The sequence below is a fragment of the Doryrhamphus excisus genome, chromosome 15, assembly GCF_030265055.1.
Source record: "Doryrhamphus excisus isolate RoL2022-K1 chromosome 15, RoL_Dexc_1.0, whole genome shotgun sequence".
NCBI lineage: Eukaryota > Metazoa > Chordata > Actinopteri > Syngnathiformes > Syngnathidae > Doryrhamphus > Doryrhamphus excisus.
In genome coordinates, this window is record NC_080480.1 from 14,043,061 (window position 1) to 14,062,500 (window position 19,440).

The window sequence follows — 19,440 nt, forward strand, 5'->3', positions numbered from 1 at the left end:
AAGATAACTGAAGCAAACCAGACGTGATACACATTCACTGTTGTGTATTTCTTTGGCCATCACCAGATTTGTTCTGTAAGCAATGACATATTTACTACAATATACATTTTAGTCATTTCTTTCAAGAAAAAAAGATTAAATTTGGAAAGGAAGCCCACACCAATTACCTAACACAGTATCATTTTTTTATTATTTTTTACATTTTAATTTAAAATTTTAAAATAAGCATACTGTATAATTAAAATAATTAAAAAAATGATTAAAATAATGCATTTAAAAAATTAAAATGTAAAAAATAATACATTTAAATGTAAATTTACCTAACACAATATCCAATGTGCAACTTGTTTAAATTTAAATTTAAATTGTTTTACATTTTAAATTTAATTTAAAAAATTTAAATGTAAAAAATAATAAATTTAAATTTATTATTTAAAAATTATAATATATGATAATAATTTAATATATTATAATAATATTATTTTTAAATAAATTTAAGTTTATTATTTTTTGCATTTTAATTTTTTGATTTTTTAAATTAAAAATGTAAAAAAATAATAAATTTAAATTTGTTATTTTTATTTAAATTAAATTTAAAATGTAAAAAAAATAAATTAAAATGTAATTGTGAAAAGATGACTACTTGCTTGCTTGCAGAGTTTTTTTCACCTGATATATTTGTAGCTTTTTCCTGAAATATGTATTTGTATTGTTTATTGCATTTATAGTCAGTGTAATACACATGTAAATTCAGCCATACTTTGAAGATCCATTTTCATAACCATATTCAGTTCCACAAATTCATGCTTTTTTACAAAAACAAAATCGGTAAAATGTCATTTTCATTGCTATCTGACTGTGATGAAGGTTAATAAAACAAGAAAGCTCTGGTATGTGTTGGCCTTCAGCACAGTCATCCTGATATCTGCACTTGAAACAATAGAGATTATAATGCTGATGGTGGGGGGGGGGGTGCTACCTGTATGTGTAATGGCAGAAACAGCAAGGGGAGGGGGGGAGCGCATGGTAAATAATTAACTCGAGCAGACTAAATGATTCAAAGCGTTGAGTCAGCTTTGCATGTAATAATGTTTCACCAAGGCCCAGCAGCAGAGCAGATATTCCAGCTTGTGTCGTTCCTTGCTCGGATACGATCAGGCGCAATTCTCCGAGCTTTTTTTTTACGTCGCATTTGAAATTGACTTCTATAAATACACGGCATGCCGAGGGCCCGCTTTGAGGATGCCATTTATACTTTCAGGAGCTATTCATATCACTGGCGCTGGATGCTGTCATTTAGTAAACACAGTTATGAGCGTCTGTCTGGGAGGAGGCCTTAAAACCATTGTGTAGCTCCATTCTGCAGCCCTTCAGAGACATAACCATTAAAAGTGCATCCGCTTAACGACTGCTAATATACGGAAAAACATTAAACTTTTTTTTTTTTTTTTTAGCAGACGTCTCGGCGCAGGGCTTTGCCCCTCCAGCGCGCCGTGACACTTGATCTCAGGGTCAGCTGCGACGGATATTTCTGCTGCGTGTGTGTTTTAATGTCGTAAAAGGCTGGATCGCCATGACAGCCTGTCGCATATCGTCGCGGTACGACCTGATGACAGCCGCTCGACTGGGACTCGCTTCCTGTGGCCCGAGGTGCCCAAATATGACCCTCTTAGCGTCCATCTTGTTGTGTACTATCGATCCAGCAAGTTAACCAGCTATCTATTTCTCGGACGACAGCTAGGAAGCCAGCCATTTAAGAAGTTATTAGTGGTTGCCGTTTGTACTTAGCTAGAAACAAATAAATTCTTAGCTAGTTACTAATTAATTCTGTAATTAACTCTGCAAGATAGCTAGCCACAGTTGGGAAGCTAGGAAGTTAGCTAAGCTAACTGTATATATCAGGCTAGATAGCTCCAAAGCTAACAATTTAGCAAATTTTTAATGTGTAGTTAGCTTGGAAGATAGCTAAGAAGGTTTTAGATTAATACTATATCTCACCACAAAATGTAAAAGTTTATCTTGGAGTTCCATAGAAGTAGATAATTATAAATCACACAAGCAACACAAATCATTCCAAAAACGCCACAATTTAAATCAAACTATAACCAATCAACGTACTATATATCTATATATATTGTTACATATGAACGGATTCTTGTCCTGGCAGCTTGTTGCTAGGTAGAATTCATGGGGCTCAATCATAAGTGGACATTAAGCCAATGAGAAGTTGTCCCGCCCACCCACTCAACTCTTTGAATGGCAGGAAGTGAAACAGGAAGTGGGACAGACACAAACTAAGGAAATGGCTATCAATATTACTCACTAGCTTATTTGTGGTTGTTAGTAGTAGTTAGCCAGGAGGCTAGCTAGGTTGTTCTTTGATTGATACTTTTATCTCCCTTTTTTGATGTGTTTTTATGGAGATTATGACAAAATGGCTTCTTTTGATTCAAGTTCTATGTGCTGGATGCAGGATTTTATTTAATTGTTATGGTAAAATGGCTTATTCTCCGTGTGCAGTTGCTTTACTATGCACATTGCTGCCACCTACAGGACTGGAGGCTTGCAGTGAAATACTTTACAATTGTTTTGGTTTTGCCTCAGCAGAAGGGAAAAACCAGAGGCTTGAATGGTGTCATTTCCTCGCATTGTTCCTGACTCCATCATGAAGCAAGACATAACAATTGCACATAGCCGTTTATAGTAAATGACGACCTTTTTAAAGCGCTGACCTTTTTCTGAGGGCATGTTTAAGGTCAGTCCGAGACGTATTATTATTATTGTTTCCATGCTGCTAGTACAGTATGATAAGCTAAAGTGCTACACATGATGTGACAGCCAAGAAGCGTAGTAGTAATAGTGGTCAGCTACCCGGACGTCTCACTCGCCACATTAATGAGGTTTCACGTCAACACTTCCTGCCTGTCCACACAACGCCGCCTCTGCAAAAACCCCATTGCCCGGAAACCAGGCAGCTACTGTCCGTGAAGCTTGGCCATTTTCTATGTGTATGTTTTTTTTTTAAAGCTCTTTGTAGTCTCAGCCAGAGAACTTGTGGAATGTCGCTATGGCATGCATCATGGTCATTTGGAACAGTTTTTTTCAAAGGACTATCTCAAACATTCCAATAATTTGTCATAATATGTACTTATTACTATACTGTAGTATTTTGTGGACGCATTTCCAAGTGTAGAAATTTCCCACTTCACTGTTTTGTATGCAGAATCTGATAGTTGTCATACCTGCTCCGCATGTAAATTGAGCTGGAGAGTTGAAAATATTGATGAGCCCGCCCCTTGTGTACACACACACACACACACACCACATGGCCACGACAGGAAACAAGGAACTTGCCTAATGCTAACATGTGAGTCTTATTTACATCTAATATGTCTTGTTTTCACCCATTATTTGCTACTATATTGGATAATATGAGTGTAAAAGTGACTATAGGGGTGCTATTTCATGTCTAGAGGGCTCTAATAATGTATGAAAACATATTAACAAGGTTGTAAACAGGTTTTCTATGTTCTAGTTCCAAAAATACCTGTATTTGATCCTATTTATCCTATTTAGTGGAAATAGGGCTGCATTAGTGGTTAGCACACGGGCCTCACAGCTAGGAGACCCAAGTTCAATTCCACCCTCGGCCATCTCTGTGCGGAGTTTGCATGTTCTCCCCGTGCATGCGTGGGTTTTCTCCGGGTACTCCGGTTTCCTCCTACATTCCAAAAACATGCTAGGTTAATTAGCGACTCCAAATTGTCCATAGGTATGAATGTGAGTGTGAATGGTTGTTTGTCTATATGTGCCCTGTGATTGGCTGGCGACCAGTCCAGGGTGTACCCCGCCTCTCGCCTGTAGTCAGCTGGGATAGGCTCCAGCATGACCCTGCGACCCTAGGTGTAGGTTTCACCCATTATTTCTACTATATTGAATAATACGAGTATAAAAGTGACTATAGGGGTGCTATTTCATGTCAAGAGGGCTCTAATAATGTAAGAAAACATATTAACAAAAATGTAAACAGGTTTTTTATGTTCTAGCTCCAAAAATACCTGTATTTGATTCATAAATAAGGAATCCTATTTAGTGGAAATGTACGTATCATTGTCAGGTCTGGAACCAATTAAGCAGGATAAATGAGGGATTACTGTAAACAACTGATTAGCATTAAAGCTAAGCGTCAAATGGCAGGTTTGCAGCATTAAATTATAAATTCCACCATATTTGAAATTGGCAAAATGGTACAAAATGGAACTTTTAAGAGGCTGCCTAGTGTTTGTGTGAAAAGGACTGTCTTCATACAATAGGTCACTTCAAGGAAATTTGTTCCGCCCGTCAGGCTTTGTCATTTCGGCTGGCTGGACGTGTGTGCACCTGGCAGGGATGTCAGCTCTGTGTTTTGTCCGCCGTCTCCTGCCTTAATGGATGAGGAGGAAGTTGTTATTTAGGGCTCATGAGGACCAGATGATGGCGGGAATGGCGTGTCTTGTGAGCAAAGCGTTCCATCCCCATCTGTCCTGCGTGTTTGCTCTGGTTTCTGGAAGTCCAAACAAGCCTTCATGCAGCGTGGAAGGTAAACTATAACGATATGACGATAGAACGCCATCACCTTGAAAGTGAGATTAGGGGGCCCTGGCAGTTGTTTGAACGGCATGCGGCTTTAAAGGAGTTCCACTGGTGAACGTGGCCGTGAGGAGATGATGAAAGAGGCTAATCCTCCAGCTTGAGCTGGAGCCAAGCGCACATCTCATGTGCAGCTCTCCTCCACAGCAAGGACGTTTCTGCTTCTCAAGGGAGACGCCAACGTTACGACTTCTTGTTGTTGATTTAGTTTTTATGGGCCAGCATGAGGTGCACATAAAGATAGTCGAGTAACGTGTGCAGAAAGAATAATCAAAGAAAGCTGCTGGTTTGCAAAGCCAAACATCTTGAGCAATCAAGCGTGTTTATCATTGAAAGGAGGAAATGTCAGCGTGTTGTCTTTAAGCCCTCCTCTGCAATCAGTGACTTCTGCTGTTTTGGACGTGACAATGAACTAGAATGTAAGAGCAGGCGGATTAGGAGCTGTATTGTATCAACGTGCAAAGATGACTCCATTGTATGAGATAGCGTAGTGAATAACGACACATTTTAGGGGTGACTTTTTCTGTCTGTTTCACTTCCGCCACTGCCTGTCACCCACAGTCGTTCCCCTGGTTGAAATCAGAAGCTTGTGGTGAGTTAGAATAGCAACAGAAGCCAAGTGAGGTCACTTTTTTTTGTCTTTAAACGAGGAGGAAATTGAGGACTTGACCTTTTGTGTTCGCCACAAAACAGTTGGAATTGATGATGAGAGAGAAAAGACAGGAACTGGAACCTTCTGTGGGGGGAAAGATCTACAGCTTCTCAGAAAGCATCTCAGATGTTCATCTAAGTTTAGAAAAGGAAGCTACTTCAGCTGCAAAACTGCCCATTTTGTTGTTGTTTTATTTTCACAACATATAGGTGTACAGTAAAACACATCACTCAATATACTGTATACCAAGTGGATGTAAATAAGAGCCTTTAGCACACTCCTGTGGCGTCAGTCGGCACTACAAGCAACTACAACAGCATTGCATTCAGTTTCGATGCTTTGGGTGTTCTTCAAAGAAAGAAAATAAACAACACTTTCATCTCTTTCTACAGCTGGCAGGCGTGGGGTGGGGACACACAACATGGCAGAACCACCACGGCGAGAGAGCACCAGCAGCCTGCAGAGGAAGAAGCCCCCCTGGCTTCGACTGGACATTCCTGCCACTCAGATGTCTCTGGACGAGCCTCCCACTTTTGTTCAGGTGCTCAAACTACTTACAGATATTGATAAAATAATGTGATATTTACATTTGTTGCAAACAAATAAATAAATGTATGTTAACTTGTGAAATAGCATATTAAAATATTCCAAAAATTGGCATACCTTGCTGATATTTTTTCTCTTTTTTAAGTTTATTTTAAAAAAACTTATAATTAACTTAAAGGAACATGAAAACCACAATAAATAATGATGAAAGAGTTATAGTCAGTCATGATTTGTTATAATTGTCTTGTAAATGTTGCACTTATTCTATTATCAGTAGTAAGTTTGTGGTCTTTCCCTGTGAAATATATACAGTATTATACATATATAATATTTATATATATATATATATATATGTAACAATTTGCATACTTTACTGACATGTTTCACATTTTGAATGTGGCTGTCAATCGATTAAAATATTTGATTGTGATTAGTCACATTTGGTCTTTAGTTAACTCACAATTAATTGCATTTAATCGCCGATATAAATCTGTTTTTATCTATGGTAAATGATTGAATGTGCAACTACAACAATAATTACATCAAATGTTATGTAAAAGGATATCAATTTCAGAAGTATGGGCCATTTTTTAAAACAATACAATCAGCAAGCATATTTTTGTATTACTATTTGTCTTATTGTTAGCATATTAGCTCTTAAACCCGCCCACAAATGTTTACAAATACAAAATGTGAGCGAGTGAGACCTCTCACACTGACAACCGTTTATTTGTGTCAGGTCAAAATAAATTTTGTTTATTTATGATACTGGTTATTAAATCTGTAGTATATTATAAAACATTTAATTTAAATTGCAAACTCAATGTTGTTTAATTTCTCTTTTAAAACACATTAAACTACATTATTGCATTATTAAATTAATATTAATGACTTTTTTGATGACTTTTACCACGTGACTCTTATGAATATGTGTTATTAAAATAAAATAAAAATAAAAAATATATATTATTATATATAAAATAAAAAATAAATATAAATATATAATTAAATATTATATATTAATATATATATTATATAATATAATAGTATAATATATATTAATTAAATTGAAAAAATAAAATAATATAAAAAATACAAAGAAAATATCATTAAAAAAAGGGCTAAAATAGTAAAAGTACCTTCCCTGTACCAGCTTGGTGTAACTGTTATGCCCCCTCCATAGCCGATGAAGCGGCAGGGCTTCCTCCGCAGCATCAGCATGCCGGTAGAGACCTCTCACCTCCAGTCCCCGCCCCGCGACTTCTTCGACACCCGGAGGCCTGTCTTACAGCGCCAGTCGTCCATCACTCAAACCATAAAGAGGTGAGTTTGATTTACACACTTGCACCTCCTGGCGTTTTCCCTTTTGTGCTTCCTACTTTGATGCACGGTTGTTTCTGACTAACAGCTTGACCTTGCTCGCCTTGCGTGATGCTAACATGTGATCAGCAAGTACTTTCCGCCTTGCATGACGACGCCATTGCTTCCTTTTCACTGCTCGTTCTTGTCTTTTCTCTTCTTTTTCTTCTTCTTCTTCTTCTTCTTCTACTTCCCTATGCACCTTCCTTCCTTCATCTGCCCGACCCGCCCGGCGACAGCAGCAGGAGGGTTCACTTTGAGCGGATTAACACGGTGCCCATTAAGGGCCAGCGAGCTGCTCGGCGCAGCACCAGGAAGCACCACTCGCTCTCCAGAACCCTGCTCAGGTACGCAGGGTGTACCCGGCCTGTGTGTTACTGCGAGAGTACACACCGACACTGTACTGTATGTGTACTACGATTCAATTGTTATATTAATTATAATATATATAGTAATTATTAGCATTAACCGAAAGAAAATACAACATAAATAATAAGGCTTATTTGGAAAAAATATGAAGAAAAAACAATTCTCATTTCATTGGTGTACCTAATATTGTGGCTGCGTGGGCTACTCTGCGGCTTTTAATTAGCCCACTTCACTCAGCATTCCTTTGTGAAGAATGTTTCCACTTCCTGTCCCGGGGCGTTGTTTGCTGAGACTGGGAGTGCAAACAATATGATTGCGTGTGTTGGTCGTTGTTATCCTTTTGCGTCACCGCTGCGGCAGGTGGATAAATATAACAAACTTTTTTTTGGGGGGGGGGGGTAGCGTACCACTCATTACGTTACAGCTAATATTGGTGTGTATCTTCACAATGGGACAATAATGTGTTGACGCACTTTGAGCGGATAATAAATAATAAATCTATACCGCGATACAAGCTGTACAGTGACTACTCTAAAGGAAATCTAACTTTCATATCTATTGTACAGTCCCTTGAGAAGATATACTGTAATAAAAACGGTGCTGAAATCACACACACACACACACACACACACACACACACACGCACACACTATACACATGCCCTAGTCCCAAACATGCCCAGACTTGTTCCCTCCCTCCTCATAGCATCCAGGGAAAGTATCCTCTTATCAGGCTCCTGTTTTTCATAAGTAAACGTGAACTTTAATCGCTCAGGGGCACCGCCGACTGGTTCGGGGTCAGCAAGGACGGCGACGCCACGCAAAAATGGCAGAGGAAGAGCCTCCGCCACTGCAGCCTACGCTACGGCAAGTTGAAGCCGCAGGTGATCCGCGAGATGGACCTGCCCAGCCAGGACAACATCTCTTTGACCAGCACTGAGACTCCGCCTCCGTTGTATGTCCCCGCCTCCCAGCATGGCATGCAGAAGGTAAAAACAATGCATTGTTTAATAATAAGAAGAATAAGAAGAATAACATTTTTTCATTGGAAATAATGGAATTTGTCTGTTCCAGTGTCAAACTGTTTCACTTAATAGGAAAACTACATAATATAATAGGAAAACTACATAAATTTTATTCTCATTTATTCTATGGGCGACACGGCGGTCGAGTGATTAGCGCGCAGACCTCACTGCTAGGAAACCAGGGTTCAATTCCAATCCTCAAATATCTCTGTGTGGAGTTTTCATGTTCTCCTCGTGCATGTGTGGGTTTTCTCCGGGTACTCCGGTTTCCTCCCACATTCCAAAAACATGCTAGTTGCTAATTAGCGACTCCAAATTGTCCATAGGTATGAATGTGAGTGTGAATGGTTGTTTGTCTATATGTGCCCTGTGATTGGCTGGCGACCAGTCCGGGGTGTATGAAGACAGCTGGGATAGGCTCCAGCACCCATCGCGACCTTCGTAAGGATACGCGGTAGAAAATGAATGAATAAATCTGTTTCTATGGTTATCATCACCCTTTGCCTGTTTGTCATCCCCATTAAAATGGCGTGATGTCATTCATGATTAGAAAGTCATCTGACCTCAGAGGTTCTGTTGTCGTCACTTTGGATTCAGTCTAATCCGTCCCCCTTCCCCAGATCGTGGACCCCCTGGCACGAGGCCGAGCCTTCCGTATGGTGGAGGAAGTAGACGGCTACAGCGTGCCCCAGACCCCTATCACCCCGGGGGCGGCGTCGCTCTGCTCCTTCACCAGCTCACGCTCGGGCCTCAACCGAATGCCTCGCCGACGCAAGAGGGAATCGGTCGCCAAGATGAGCTTCAGGGCGGCGGCAGCTCTGGTCAAGGTGGGGCCGGTGTACAATTTTATGAGCATCATCTTAGGATTGGGCGTCAATTGGTGTATCTTTTGTGGGTCAGGGGCGCTCAATACGGGACAGCACCCTACGACGGGCCCACAGACGCAGTTTTACTCCTGCCAGCTTCATGGAGGAAGACATCATGGATTTTCCTGATGAGCTGGACACATCCTTCTTTGCCCGAGTACGCCCAACAACAATCATACACTCATGTGACCATTCCGGTTTGTATACCAATTAGCATTCTACGCCTGCTAGGATATTCTAATGCACGAAGAGCTCTCCACGTACGCCGACGAGGTATTCGAGTCGCCGTCGGAAGCGGCACTGAAGGAGGCGGAGCATGGCAACAAGAAGGACGAGACGGATCTGACGGGAAGCGCGCTGGATAAAACGGCCCTGGAGAGAAGTCACCTGATGCTGTAAGTGCAGCTTCCACTAGATGGCGCACTTTGTACTGCTTGGATGAAAGTGTCTTTGAATTGAGAAGTACCACAAATACTTGAACTACTAGTATATTAGATTCTATATATATACATATATGTTCTCAAATATCTTAATTTTTATTTTTCTGCACAAAAAAATAAAGAATAAAGAAAATCAATCAATAAGTAATAAATAAATAATAATAATAATAAAACGGCAAATAATAAAAACTTAAGAAACCACATATAGTTGGTGGGTAGACAAATAATTATTTTTTCAGATTAAAATGAACAAAGCATTATTAGAGCCCTGTAGACATGACAAAACACGACTATAGTCACATTTATACTCTTTTTATTTACAACATATTGCGCAACTGCAGGGTCTTGAGACACATGCTAACTCGCAAACTAGAGAGCTAGCAACCTAAACGGTAGCCTTCAAGTTATTTCCTTTAAACTTAAATAGCCAAAAACTTACCACTTCCACACGGATAGGGAGGATAACTATTAACAGTTATTTAACCTTTAACATGAACATTAATCAAACGTAATCATTTTTCCTGGGTACATGATACCATACAGCATCCATATCAAACTAACATTAAACTTTCATATCAAGGCGGGGGCCTCAAACTAGTGTCCTGCGGGCCACATTTGGCCCGCGGTCCGCGTGTTTGAGACCCCTGACCTAACCAATTTTATTTCTGTCACTCAGACCTTTAGAGCGCGGATGGCGTAAAGCCAAAGAAGGAACCCCAGGCCCCCCGAAGGTGCCCTTACGCCAGGAAGTGGTGAGCGTCAACGGGCAGCGGCGTGGCCAAAGGATCGTGGTGCCCGTCAAGAAGCTTTTTGCCCGGGAGAAGAGGCCGTACGGGCTGGGGATGGTGGGGAAGCTGACCAACCGCACGTACCGCAAGCGCATCGACAGCTACGTGAAGAGGCAGATCGAGGACATGGACGACCACAGGTGTGTTTCAACGTGTCCCTTCACACGCCGCTTGTTCCATTATGGAGGTGTACCTAATGACGTGTCCGTTAAACAGGCCTTTTTTTACCTACTGGATCACCTTCGTCCACTTGCTCATTACGATCCTGGCTGTTTGCATCCACGGCATCGCTCCGGTGGGCTTCTCCCAGCACGAGACGGTTGATTCTGTGAGTCCATGCACTGGTTAATAATGATTGGGCTGTAATTCGAGACAATGATGGTCATATGCCCCCCCCCCCACCCCCACCCCCCTATTCAGGTTTTAAGAAACAAAGGTGTGTACGAAAATGTCAAGTTTGTGCAGCAGGAGAACTTCTGGGTTGGGCCAAGCTCGGTAAGTACGTGTACAGTGCCGGCATTGGACATTTTGTCGTTGTTGCATTATTTACATTCAGGGATATTAGGGGGCGGCACGGCGGTTGAGTGGTTAGCGCGCAGACCTCACAGCTAGGAGACCAGGGTTCAATTCCACCCTCGGCAATCTCTGTGTGGAGTTTGCCGGGTACTCTGGTTTCCTCCCACATTCCAAAAACATGCTAGGTTAATTGGTGACTCCAAATTGTCCATAGGTATGAATGTGAGTGTGAATGGTTGTTTGTCTATATGTGCCCTGTGATTGGCTGGCCACCGGTCCAAGGTGTACCCCACCTCTTGCCTGTAGTCAGCTGGGATAGACTCCAGCATGACCCTGCGACCCTCGTGAGGATAAGCGGTAGAAAATGAATGAATGAATGTCTTGTTTTCACCCATTATTTCTACTATATTGGATAATACGAGTGTAAAAGTAGACAATAGGGGTGCTATTTCATGTCAAGAGGGCTCTAATCATGTAAGAAAACATATTAACAAGGTTTAACAATTCAGGTTTTTTATGTTCTAGCTCCAAAAATACCTGTATTTGATTCATAAATAAGGAATCCTATTTAGTGGAAATGTACGTATCATTGTCAGGTGTGGAACCAATTAAGCAGGATAAATGAGGGATTACTTTAAACAACTAATTAGCATTAAAGCTAAGCGTCAAATGGCAGGCTTGCCATAGGTATGAATGTGAGTGTGAATGGTTGTTTGTCTATATGTGCCCTGTGATTGGCTGGCCACTAGTCCAGGGTGTACCCCACCTCTCGCCTGTAGTCAGCTGGGATAGACTCCAGCATGACCCTGCGACCCTCGTGAGGATAAGCGGTAGAAAATGAATGAATGGATGTCTTGTTTTCACCCATGATTTCTACTATATTGGATAATACGAGTGTAAAAGTGACTATAGGGGTGCTATTTCATGTCTAGAGGGCTCTAATAATGTAAGAAAACATATTAACAAGGATGTAAACAGGTTTTTTTATGTTCTAGCTCCTAAAATACCTGTATTTGATTCATAAATAAGGAATCCTTATGTACGTATCATTGTCAGGTGTGGAACCAATTAAGCAGGATAAATGAGGGATTACTGTAAACAACTAATTAGCATTAAAGCTAAGCGTTTGCCATAGGTATGAATGTGAGTGTAAATGGTCTATATGTGCCCTGTGATTGGCTGGCGACCGGTCCGGGGTGTACCCCACCTCTCGCCCAAAAGCGGCTGGGATAGGCTCCAGCACCCCCCGTGACCCTCATGAGGATAAGCAGTATAAAATGAATGAATGAGGGATATTAGGGCGTCTGTACTGTAAATGTACTGTTTTTAATGCAACTCCTGCTGTGAACCCACAGGAGGCGCTGATCCACTTGGGGGCCAAATACTCTCCATGCATGAGGCAGGACCAGCAAGTGCATGAGTTCATCAGGGAAAAACGAGCCATCGAACGCAACTCCGCCTGCTGCGTGCGCAACGATCGCTCCGGATGCTTGCAAACCTCAGAGGAGGAGTGCTCGGTGGGTCAGTAAATGTCTCCGCACCGGAAGAAAAGCGAGTGATTGTGACTTTTTCTGCCTTTTCTTGAACAGAGCACGCTGGCGGTGTGGGTGAAGTGGCCGCGGCATTCCAGCACCCCGCAGCTAAACGGCAAAGACAGACAATACGGCTCTGTTTGCCATCAGGACCCCAGGTACTATCCAACGTTCTACACGGCTAGCTAGACACCATTGGTCTTTATTGGTTCTTCTTCTTTCAGCATATGCCTGGAGCCCGCCTCTGTCTCTCCTCACGAATGGCCCGATGACATCACCAAGTGGCCAGTGAGTGCTATTGTTTTTATTAGCAACGGCTGTTTAGTCGACATTTAGGTTAAAGTTTAAAGAAAGGTTAAAGTTCACGCGTGATCTTTTGCTGTCAGATTTGCACCAGGTACAACACAGGGAACCACACCAACCTGCCTCACATCGACTGCACCATCACGGGACGACCCTGCTGCATCGGAACCAAAGGAAGGTAAAGATGGCCATTGAAGAACTCGACATTGATTATCTCCGTCTCGTTAATTAATCACAGCGCTTCGTTTTCCAGGTGCGAAATCACATCCCGGGAATATTGTGACTTCATGAACGGCTACTTTCATGAGGAAGCCACTCTCTGCTCCCAAGTAAGCTATACAGTATGCTAATATACACTTATAACACGTAAATATACAGTTTGCTAATTTGTACTTATGACACGTTAATATACAGTATTCTAATATGCACTTATAACACGTTAATATACAGTATGCTAAAGTGCTAATATGCAGGCATAGCATGTAAACATACAGTATGCTAAAGTGCTAATAGGCAGGCGTAGCATGTAAACATACAGTATGCTAAAGTACTAATATGCACTTATAACACATAAATATGCTATGCTATGCTAAAGTACTAATAAATAGGCGTAGCGTGTTAATATACGGTATACTAAAGTGCTAATAAGCAGGCGTAGCATGTGAACATACAGTATGCTTAAGTGCTAATATGCAGGCGTAGCATGTGAACATACAGTGTGCTAATAAGCAGGCGTAGCATGTTAATATACAGTATACTAAAGTGCTAATATGCAGACGTAGCATGTGAAGATACATTATGCTAAAGTGCTAATATGCAGGCGTAGCATGTCAACATACAGTATGCTAAAGTGCTAATATGCAGGCGTAGCATGTCAACATACAGTATGCTAAAGTGCTAATATGCAGGCATAGCTATGCTAAAGTGCTAATATGCAGGCGTAGCATGTCAAGATACAGTATGCTAAAGTGCTAATATGCAGGCATAGCATGTCAACATACAGTGTGCTAATAAGCAGGCGTAGCATGTTAATATACAGTATACTAAAGTGCTAATATGCAGACGTAGCATGTGAAGATACATTATGCTAAAGTGCTAATATGCAGGCGTAGCATGTCAACATACAGTATGCTAAAGTGCTAATATGCATGCGTAGCATGTCAACATACAGTATGCTAAAGTGCTAATATGCAGGCGTAGCATGTCAACATACAGTATGCTAAAGTGCTAATATGCAGACGTAGCATGTCATCATACAGTATGCTAGAGTGCTAATATGCAGATGTAGCATGTCAACATGCAGTATGCTAAAGTTCTAATATGCAGGCGTAGCATGTGAACATACAGTATGCTAAAGTGCTAATATGCAGGTGTAGCTATGCTAAAGTGCTAATATGCAGACGTAGCATGTCATCATACAGTATGCTAAAGTGCTAATATGCAGATGTAGCATGTCAACATGCAGTATGCTAAAGTTCTAATATGCAGGCGTAGCATGTGAACATACAGTATGCTAAAGTGCTAATATGCAGGTGTAGCTATGCTAAAGTGCTAATATGGAGGCGTAGCATGTCAACATACAGTATGCTAAAGTGCTAATATGCAGGCGTAGCATGTGAACATACAGTATGCTACAGTGCTAATAAATAGGCGTAGCATGTTAATATACAGTATGCTAAAATGCTAGTGCTCCATCTTGCAGGTGCATTGCATGGACGATGTGTGCGGGTTGCTGCCTTTCCTCAACCCTGAGATCCCGGATCAGTTTTACAGACTGTGGCTCTCGCTCTTCCTGCACGCAGGGTGAGTCTCCCGCCTCATATGGCCTTTTGTCTTGGAACAATTGTCGGCTCTTGTTGCCATAGTAACAGCAGTAAATACTTTATGTATTTGTTTGGGTAAGATAACGCTTCTACTCCTGAACCGCTGCTCGGGTACACATCTTCCGGGGACTGACAAAGACTGTTTTCGTAGATTAGATTGCGTGTGTGTGTGTGTGTGTGTGTGTGTGTGTGTGTGTGTGTGTTTAGAAAAGAAATAGTTGACCTCAGTCAAGATGACCTCTTCATGCTTTGAGTTTGTTAATTAAAGAAAGTGGCATCATTAAGCTTCTCTGGCATTGAGACGGTCTGATAAGTAAAGTCTGCAGCGGAGGATTAGCTTCCCCGACACGTGCCGAACACACGTGCTAATCCTCCATCTTGAACTCCCATCTTCCTCCCAGGATCCTCCACTGCATGGTGTCGGTGGCTTTCCAGATGACCATCCTGAGGGACCTGGAGAAGCTGGCGGGCTGGCTGCGCATCTCCATCATCTACATCGTCAGCGGCATCACCGGAAACCTGGCGTCGGCCATCTTCCTCCCGTACAGAGCCGAGGTGATCAATGTCAATCATGAATAAATAACATATGGATGCATAGTAATGCGTACTGTATATAGTAGGCTGTGGGGCAACAGGTGGCCATTTGAGCCAATCAGAAGCCTGAAAAAAGCCACTTCCTGGAAAAGGCACACATTAACAATGGCTAAAAGTGGAAATTCATACATGAGGGCTGGTGGAAAGAATTAAAATGGTGTCATTAAATGGTCCCCATTACTTTCCAAAGCCAACATTTACTAAAATATTATGAAAAGGCCAATTTCTACTACCAAAATAGTAGTTATCATAAATCATAAATTCAAGTTGTGTGGACTCAATACTAGTATTTTTTTAAACACACATTTTTCATTATTTAATTTTGTATTTACAACAAAATTCTATCAAATAAACTAAAGTAAAAGCAGAATTTTTCATCATTTTTTACCTTATATTTGAAATATTATAATACTAAAATATATATATTTACATTTATTTACCCATAATTCACATTTAATATATTTAAATAATATATATTCATTCATTCATTCATTTGATTATTTTTAACTTATTTTACTTTAAATATTAATTTAAGCAGTAATAGTAGTAAGTAAAATAATATTATAAATTCGTTTCTATAATTAATAATAATTAACAATTTATTAATAATTTATAATTATTCCTTAATAATAAGTAATAATAATAATAATTTATAATATTTATAATTTATAATTGATAAATATTTATAATATATATAATATTTATAATTTATAATATTATTATTCATAATATTCATAATATAATATATATTATAATATAATTCATAATATATTCACATTATTCATGTGATTTTGCTCCTGGAAAAAGAAGAGCTGTGATTAATAATATTATAAATTAGTTTCTATAATTTATTAATTTATTAATAATTTATAATTATTAATTTATTAATAATTTATAATTATTACTTAATAATAATTTATAATATTAATTTTATTAATAATTTATAATATTAATATTAATAGTTTTAAATTTTTTGATGTGGTTTTCATCCCCTTATTATTAGTAATTGCTGTCAATTTTTAATGTGACATATTTCTGGCCCAATTGGTGTACGGATTGTTGCAAAAATGGCCATTCTGGTTGGTTATGGAAGTCACATGACCAACGGCCCTTCCCGCGTGTTGCAGGTGGGACCAGCGGGTTCTCAGTTCGGCATCCTGGCTTGCCTGTTCGTGGAGCTGTTCCAGAGCTGGCAGATCCTGGCTCAGCCTTGGCGGGCCTTCACCAAACTGCTGTGCGTGGTGCTCTTCCTCTTCGCCTTCGGCCTGCTGCCGTGGATCGACAACTTCGCCCACATCAGCGGCTTCGTGTCGGGCTTCTTCCTGTCCTTCGCCTTCCTGCCGTACATCAGCTTCGGCCGCATGGACCTGTACCGCAAGCGTTGCCAGATCATGGTCTTCCTGCTGGTCTTTGTGGGCCTCTTCTCCGGCCTGGTCGTGCTCTTCTACGTCTACCCCATCAAGTGCGAGTGGTGCGAGTTGCTCACCTGCATCCCTTTCACGGACAAGTTCTGCGAGAAGTACGACCTCAACGCGCATCTCCACTGAACAGGACAACCAAGCTTTGGGATTTTTCTACTCCGGTAAGTATACGTCACCCCCCTTCCCTCTCTCCCCCCCCGTCAGGACCTTCTTTCTTCAGCGTGGAGGTGTTGGAATCTCTGAGGCACACAAAAAGCTAAGAACTTTTCACTCATTTTCACTCGTTTTGTCATTTTTTAATTGGAGGAGGATCAGAGCCACATGTGGAAAATCCAAGTCCAATTTCACCCTGAAATGTGTACTCATAATTTGTATTTAGAACAAATAATACTAATCTTTTTAAGTGTTTTTCCACATTTTTTGGGCATTATACTTCAACTGCGAATAATTATGACATCATTTAATAGTTTTGAACATGATAGTTTGACTATAATTCTAGATTAGATTCTCAAAGTGGAACTCAAACCTTTTTCACAAGTGCTTTTAGTCATAATTCAAACGTTAAATAGAAATATAGCGTTTTGGAATACTTTTTTGTGTTTGGATGTAGTACTTCTACAACCATACTGCTTAAAACTGCTGATTCATATCCAAAACACAGAATTATTCCATTTTAATCATTCAAAACCGTCACTTTTTCATCCATTTTGACATTTAATTCAGATTTTTTTTTTTTTCATAATCCCGATCCATACTGACTGTCCAGAACAAAATAAGTATTTATTTTCTACTGTTGGCTCTCCTCCTCTTCCATCCAAGTCATTCAGGCAACCTCAAAAGAGAAAAAGCAGGGACAAAAACAAAAACATAACCAATATATGGACCCAATATCAAACCTCTGGTGCCTTGTTGAAAGATAAAAATGTACCAACTACTGCCATAACTTCTTTTTATTTTCTTACATTATGCCGAGCACTCAAATGTTGTGTTTGTTTGTTTTTTTTTCTTCCTTTTGACTTTTGTTTATTGTTGGTGTTTATTGCTTCTCAAGAAGTGATGGCTGTCCTGAACTGGGTAGCGTTTTAGCTGCCCGTCTACTCCACACATGTAACTGAAAAACAACAAACCAAGAAAGAAAACAAAAAAATATTTCACATGGTCTGTCTTTTTTTTTCACGTTTTTAAATTGCAGCTTTTAAGGTTGCATCCACACATGGCTGCTTGGTCATGTGACCATAGGCTGCCTAGTAAGGAACATATACAGAAAGCCGAAAGTGTCCAAATGGGGCTCAGGGGCCATTTGCTGCTCGTGGATTTTTTCTTTTTTTTTTTGGTCATTTAATAAGAAAACTAAAACGCAGTCGCAACAAAAAAGATGTACAATCAGTTGTAAATTTTCAAGAAAAAGTCTAAATATTAAGAGAAAATTTTGTAATCTAACCAGAAAAATTCATAATTTTACAAGAATAAATATGTATATTAATAATAATAATAATAATAATAATAATAATAATAATAATAATAATAATAATAATAATAATAATAATAATAATAATAAACAATAAGGAAAAAATATAATTAAGTTAATTTGTGAGGAAAAATTATTTTAAGTTTAAATAAATAAAATGAAGTTTAAATATATATATATTTTTAAATAAGACATAATATAAGAATCAAACAAAATAAAATAAAAATGTAATTTTGGGGAAAATTTGGTTGGGGAAAAAATATATCATTATGGGAATAAAATCAAAATATTATTAGAAAAAAATCAGAATATTCCTAGAACGAAATTCACAAGAAAAAAAAATAATAGTTGGAAAATTAAAAAAAGAAAACAGCAGAATTTGAAAAAACTGTATTTTTGTTAGAATAAAGTCAATACGAAGTGTCCAAAAGTCCCAAATGTACAAGAGTAAAACTGTGAAAATATGAGTCAAAATAACAGCATTTTAGTAGAATTTTTATTATAATTTTTATTTAATTTTTAAAGTTTTAATTATATAAGAAAAAAAGGAAAACAAAAAGTTATAACATTATGGGAATAAAGCCGAGAAAGAAATTTACAAGAAGAAAATATCAGAAAATTAAAAAAAAATGGAAAAATGAGCAAATTTCATACTAATAATACACTTTTTCACCTACATGACAAAGCTGAGAGTTTTTTCTTGAAATATAAATATAATATATACATGTGTTGATGTACAAACTATGACAGTGGAATGAAATCCTGTGTGCTGCGCGAGTCCATTTTGGATGAATTGTTTGTTTTTTTGGAGGGCGGGGCTAGCAGCCGCTATTCCGCCTGGCGTACGCCTGCCCCCCAAGCAGGTACTCCATCTCTTGGAAACGCATGTTGGACACACTGATGGCAGACGGGCCTTTCTCCTTGAAGCCGGCCTTGAGGTAGAAGGGCACCAGGAAGTCCTCGCAGATGAGGAGAGCCCGGCGGGGGCGGGGCATGCAGCGCAGGTACTGCAGGTAGCGCCACAGCAGGATGGAGCCTTTGCCCTGCTGGCGACAATGGCGGTGCACCGACAGTACGTGGATGTGCACCGTGGACGTGTCCGGCACGTGA

General features: G+C 39.7%; 2 protein-coding genes across 3 annotated transcripts in view; one reads left to right on the forward strand and one right to left on the reverse strand.

Annotated features, from left to right (window-relative positions):
* rhbdf1a (rhomboid 5 homolog 1a (Drosophila)) overlaps nt 1-18,011 on the forward strand; it is a 29,159-nt gene extending 11,148 nt beyond the window's left edge. The window contains exons 2-19 of one of the 2 annotated variants that reach the window (XM_058049177.1): nt 5,674-5,822; nt 7,011-7,150; nt 7,426-7,533; nt 8,330-8,543; nt 9,200-9,406; nt 9,480-9,602; nt 9,677-9,840; nt 10,562-10,813; nt 10,890-11,001; nt 11,094-11,168; nt 12,545-12,706; nt 12,779-12,879; nt 12,946-13,009; nt 13,108-13,202; nt 13,278-13,353; nt 14,727-14,827; nt 15,249-15,402; nt 16,569-18,011. In XM_058049177.1, coding sequence (XP_057905160.1) covers nt 5,703-5,822; nt 7,011-7,150; nt 7,426-7,533; nt 8,330-8,543; nt 9,200-9,406; nt 9,480-9,602; nt 9,677-9,840; nt 10,562-10,813; nt 10,890-11,001; nt 11,094-11,168; nt 12,545-12,706; nt 12,779-12,879; nt 12,946-13,009; nt 13,108-13,202; nt 13,278-13,353; nt 14,727-14,827; nt 15,249-15,402; nt 16,569-16,988 — 2,688 coding nt within the window. In that variant the 5' untranslated portion in view covers nt 5,674-5,702 and the 3' untranslated portion in view covers nt 16,989-18,011. The remainder of the gene's footprint in view (nt 1-5,673; nt 5,823-7,010; nt 7,151-7,425; nt 7,534-8,329; nt 8,544-9,199; nt 9,407-9,479; nt 9,603-9,676; nt 9,841-10,561; nt 10,814-10,889; nt 11,002-11,093; nt 11,169-12,544; nt 12,707-12,778; nt 12,880-12,945; nt 13,010-13,107; nt 13,203-13,277; nt 13,354-14,726; nt 14,828-15,248; nt 15,403-16,568) is intronic. The other variant, XM_058049178.1, reaches the window with a different exon arrangement.
* An 896-nt stretch (nt 18,012-18,907) lies between these two features.
* The window catches only part of aanat2 (arylalkylamine N-acetyltransferase 2), a 3,163-nt gene continuing 2,630 nt past the window's right edge, over nt 18,908-19,440 (reverse strand). Inside the window, exon 3 of the mRNA XM_058049187.1 lies at nt 18,908-19,440. This exon is cut by the window's right edge and continues 14 nt beyond it. Coding sequence (XP_057905170.1) covers nt 19,149-19,440 — 292 coding nt within the window. The 3' untranslated portion in view covers nt 18,908-19,148.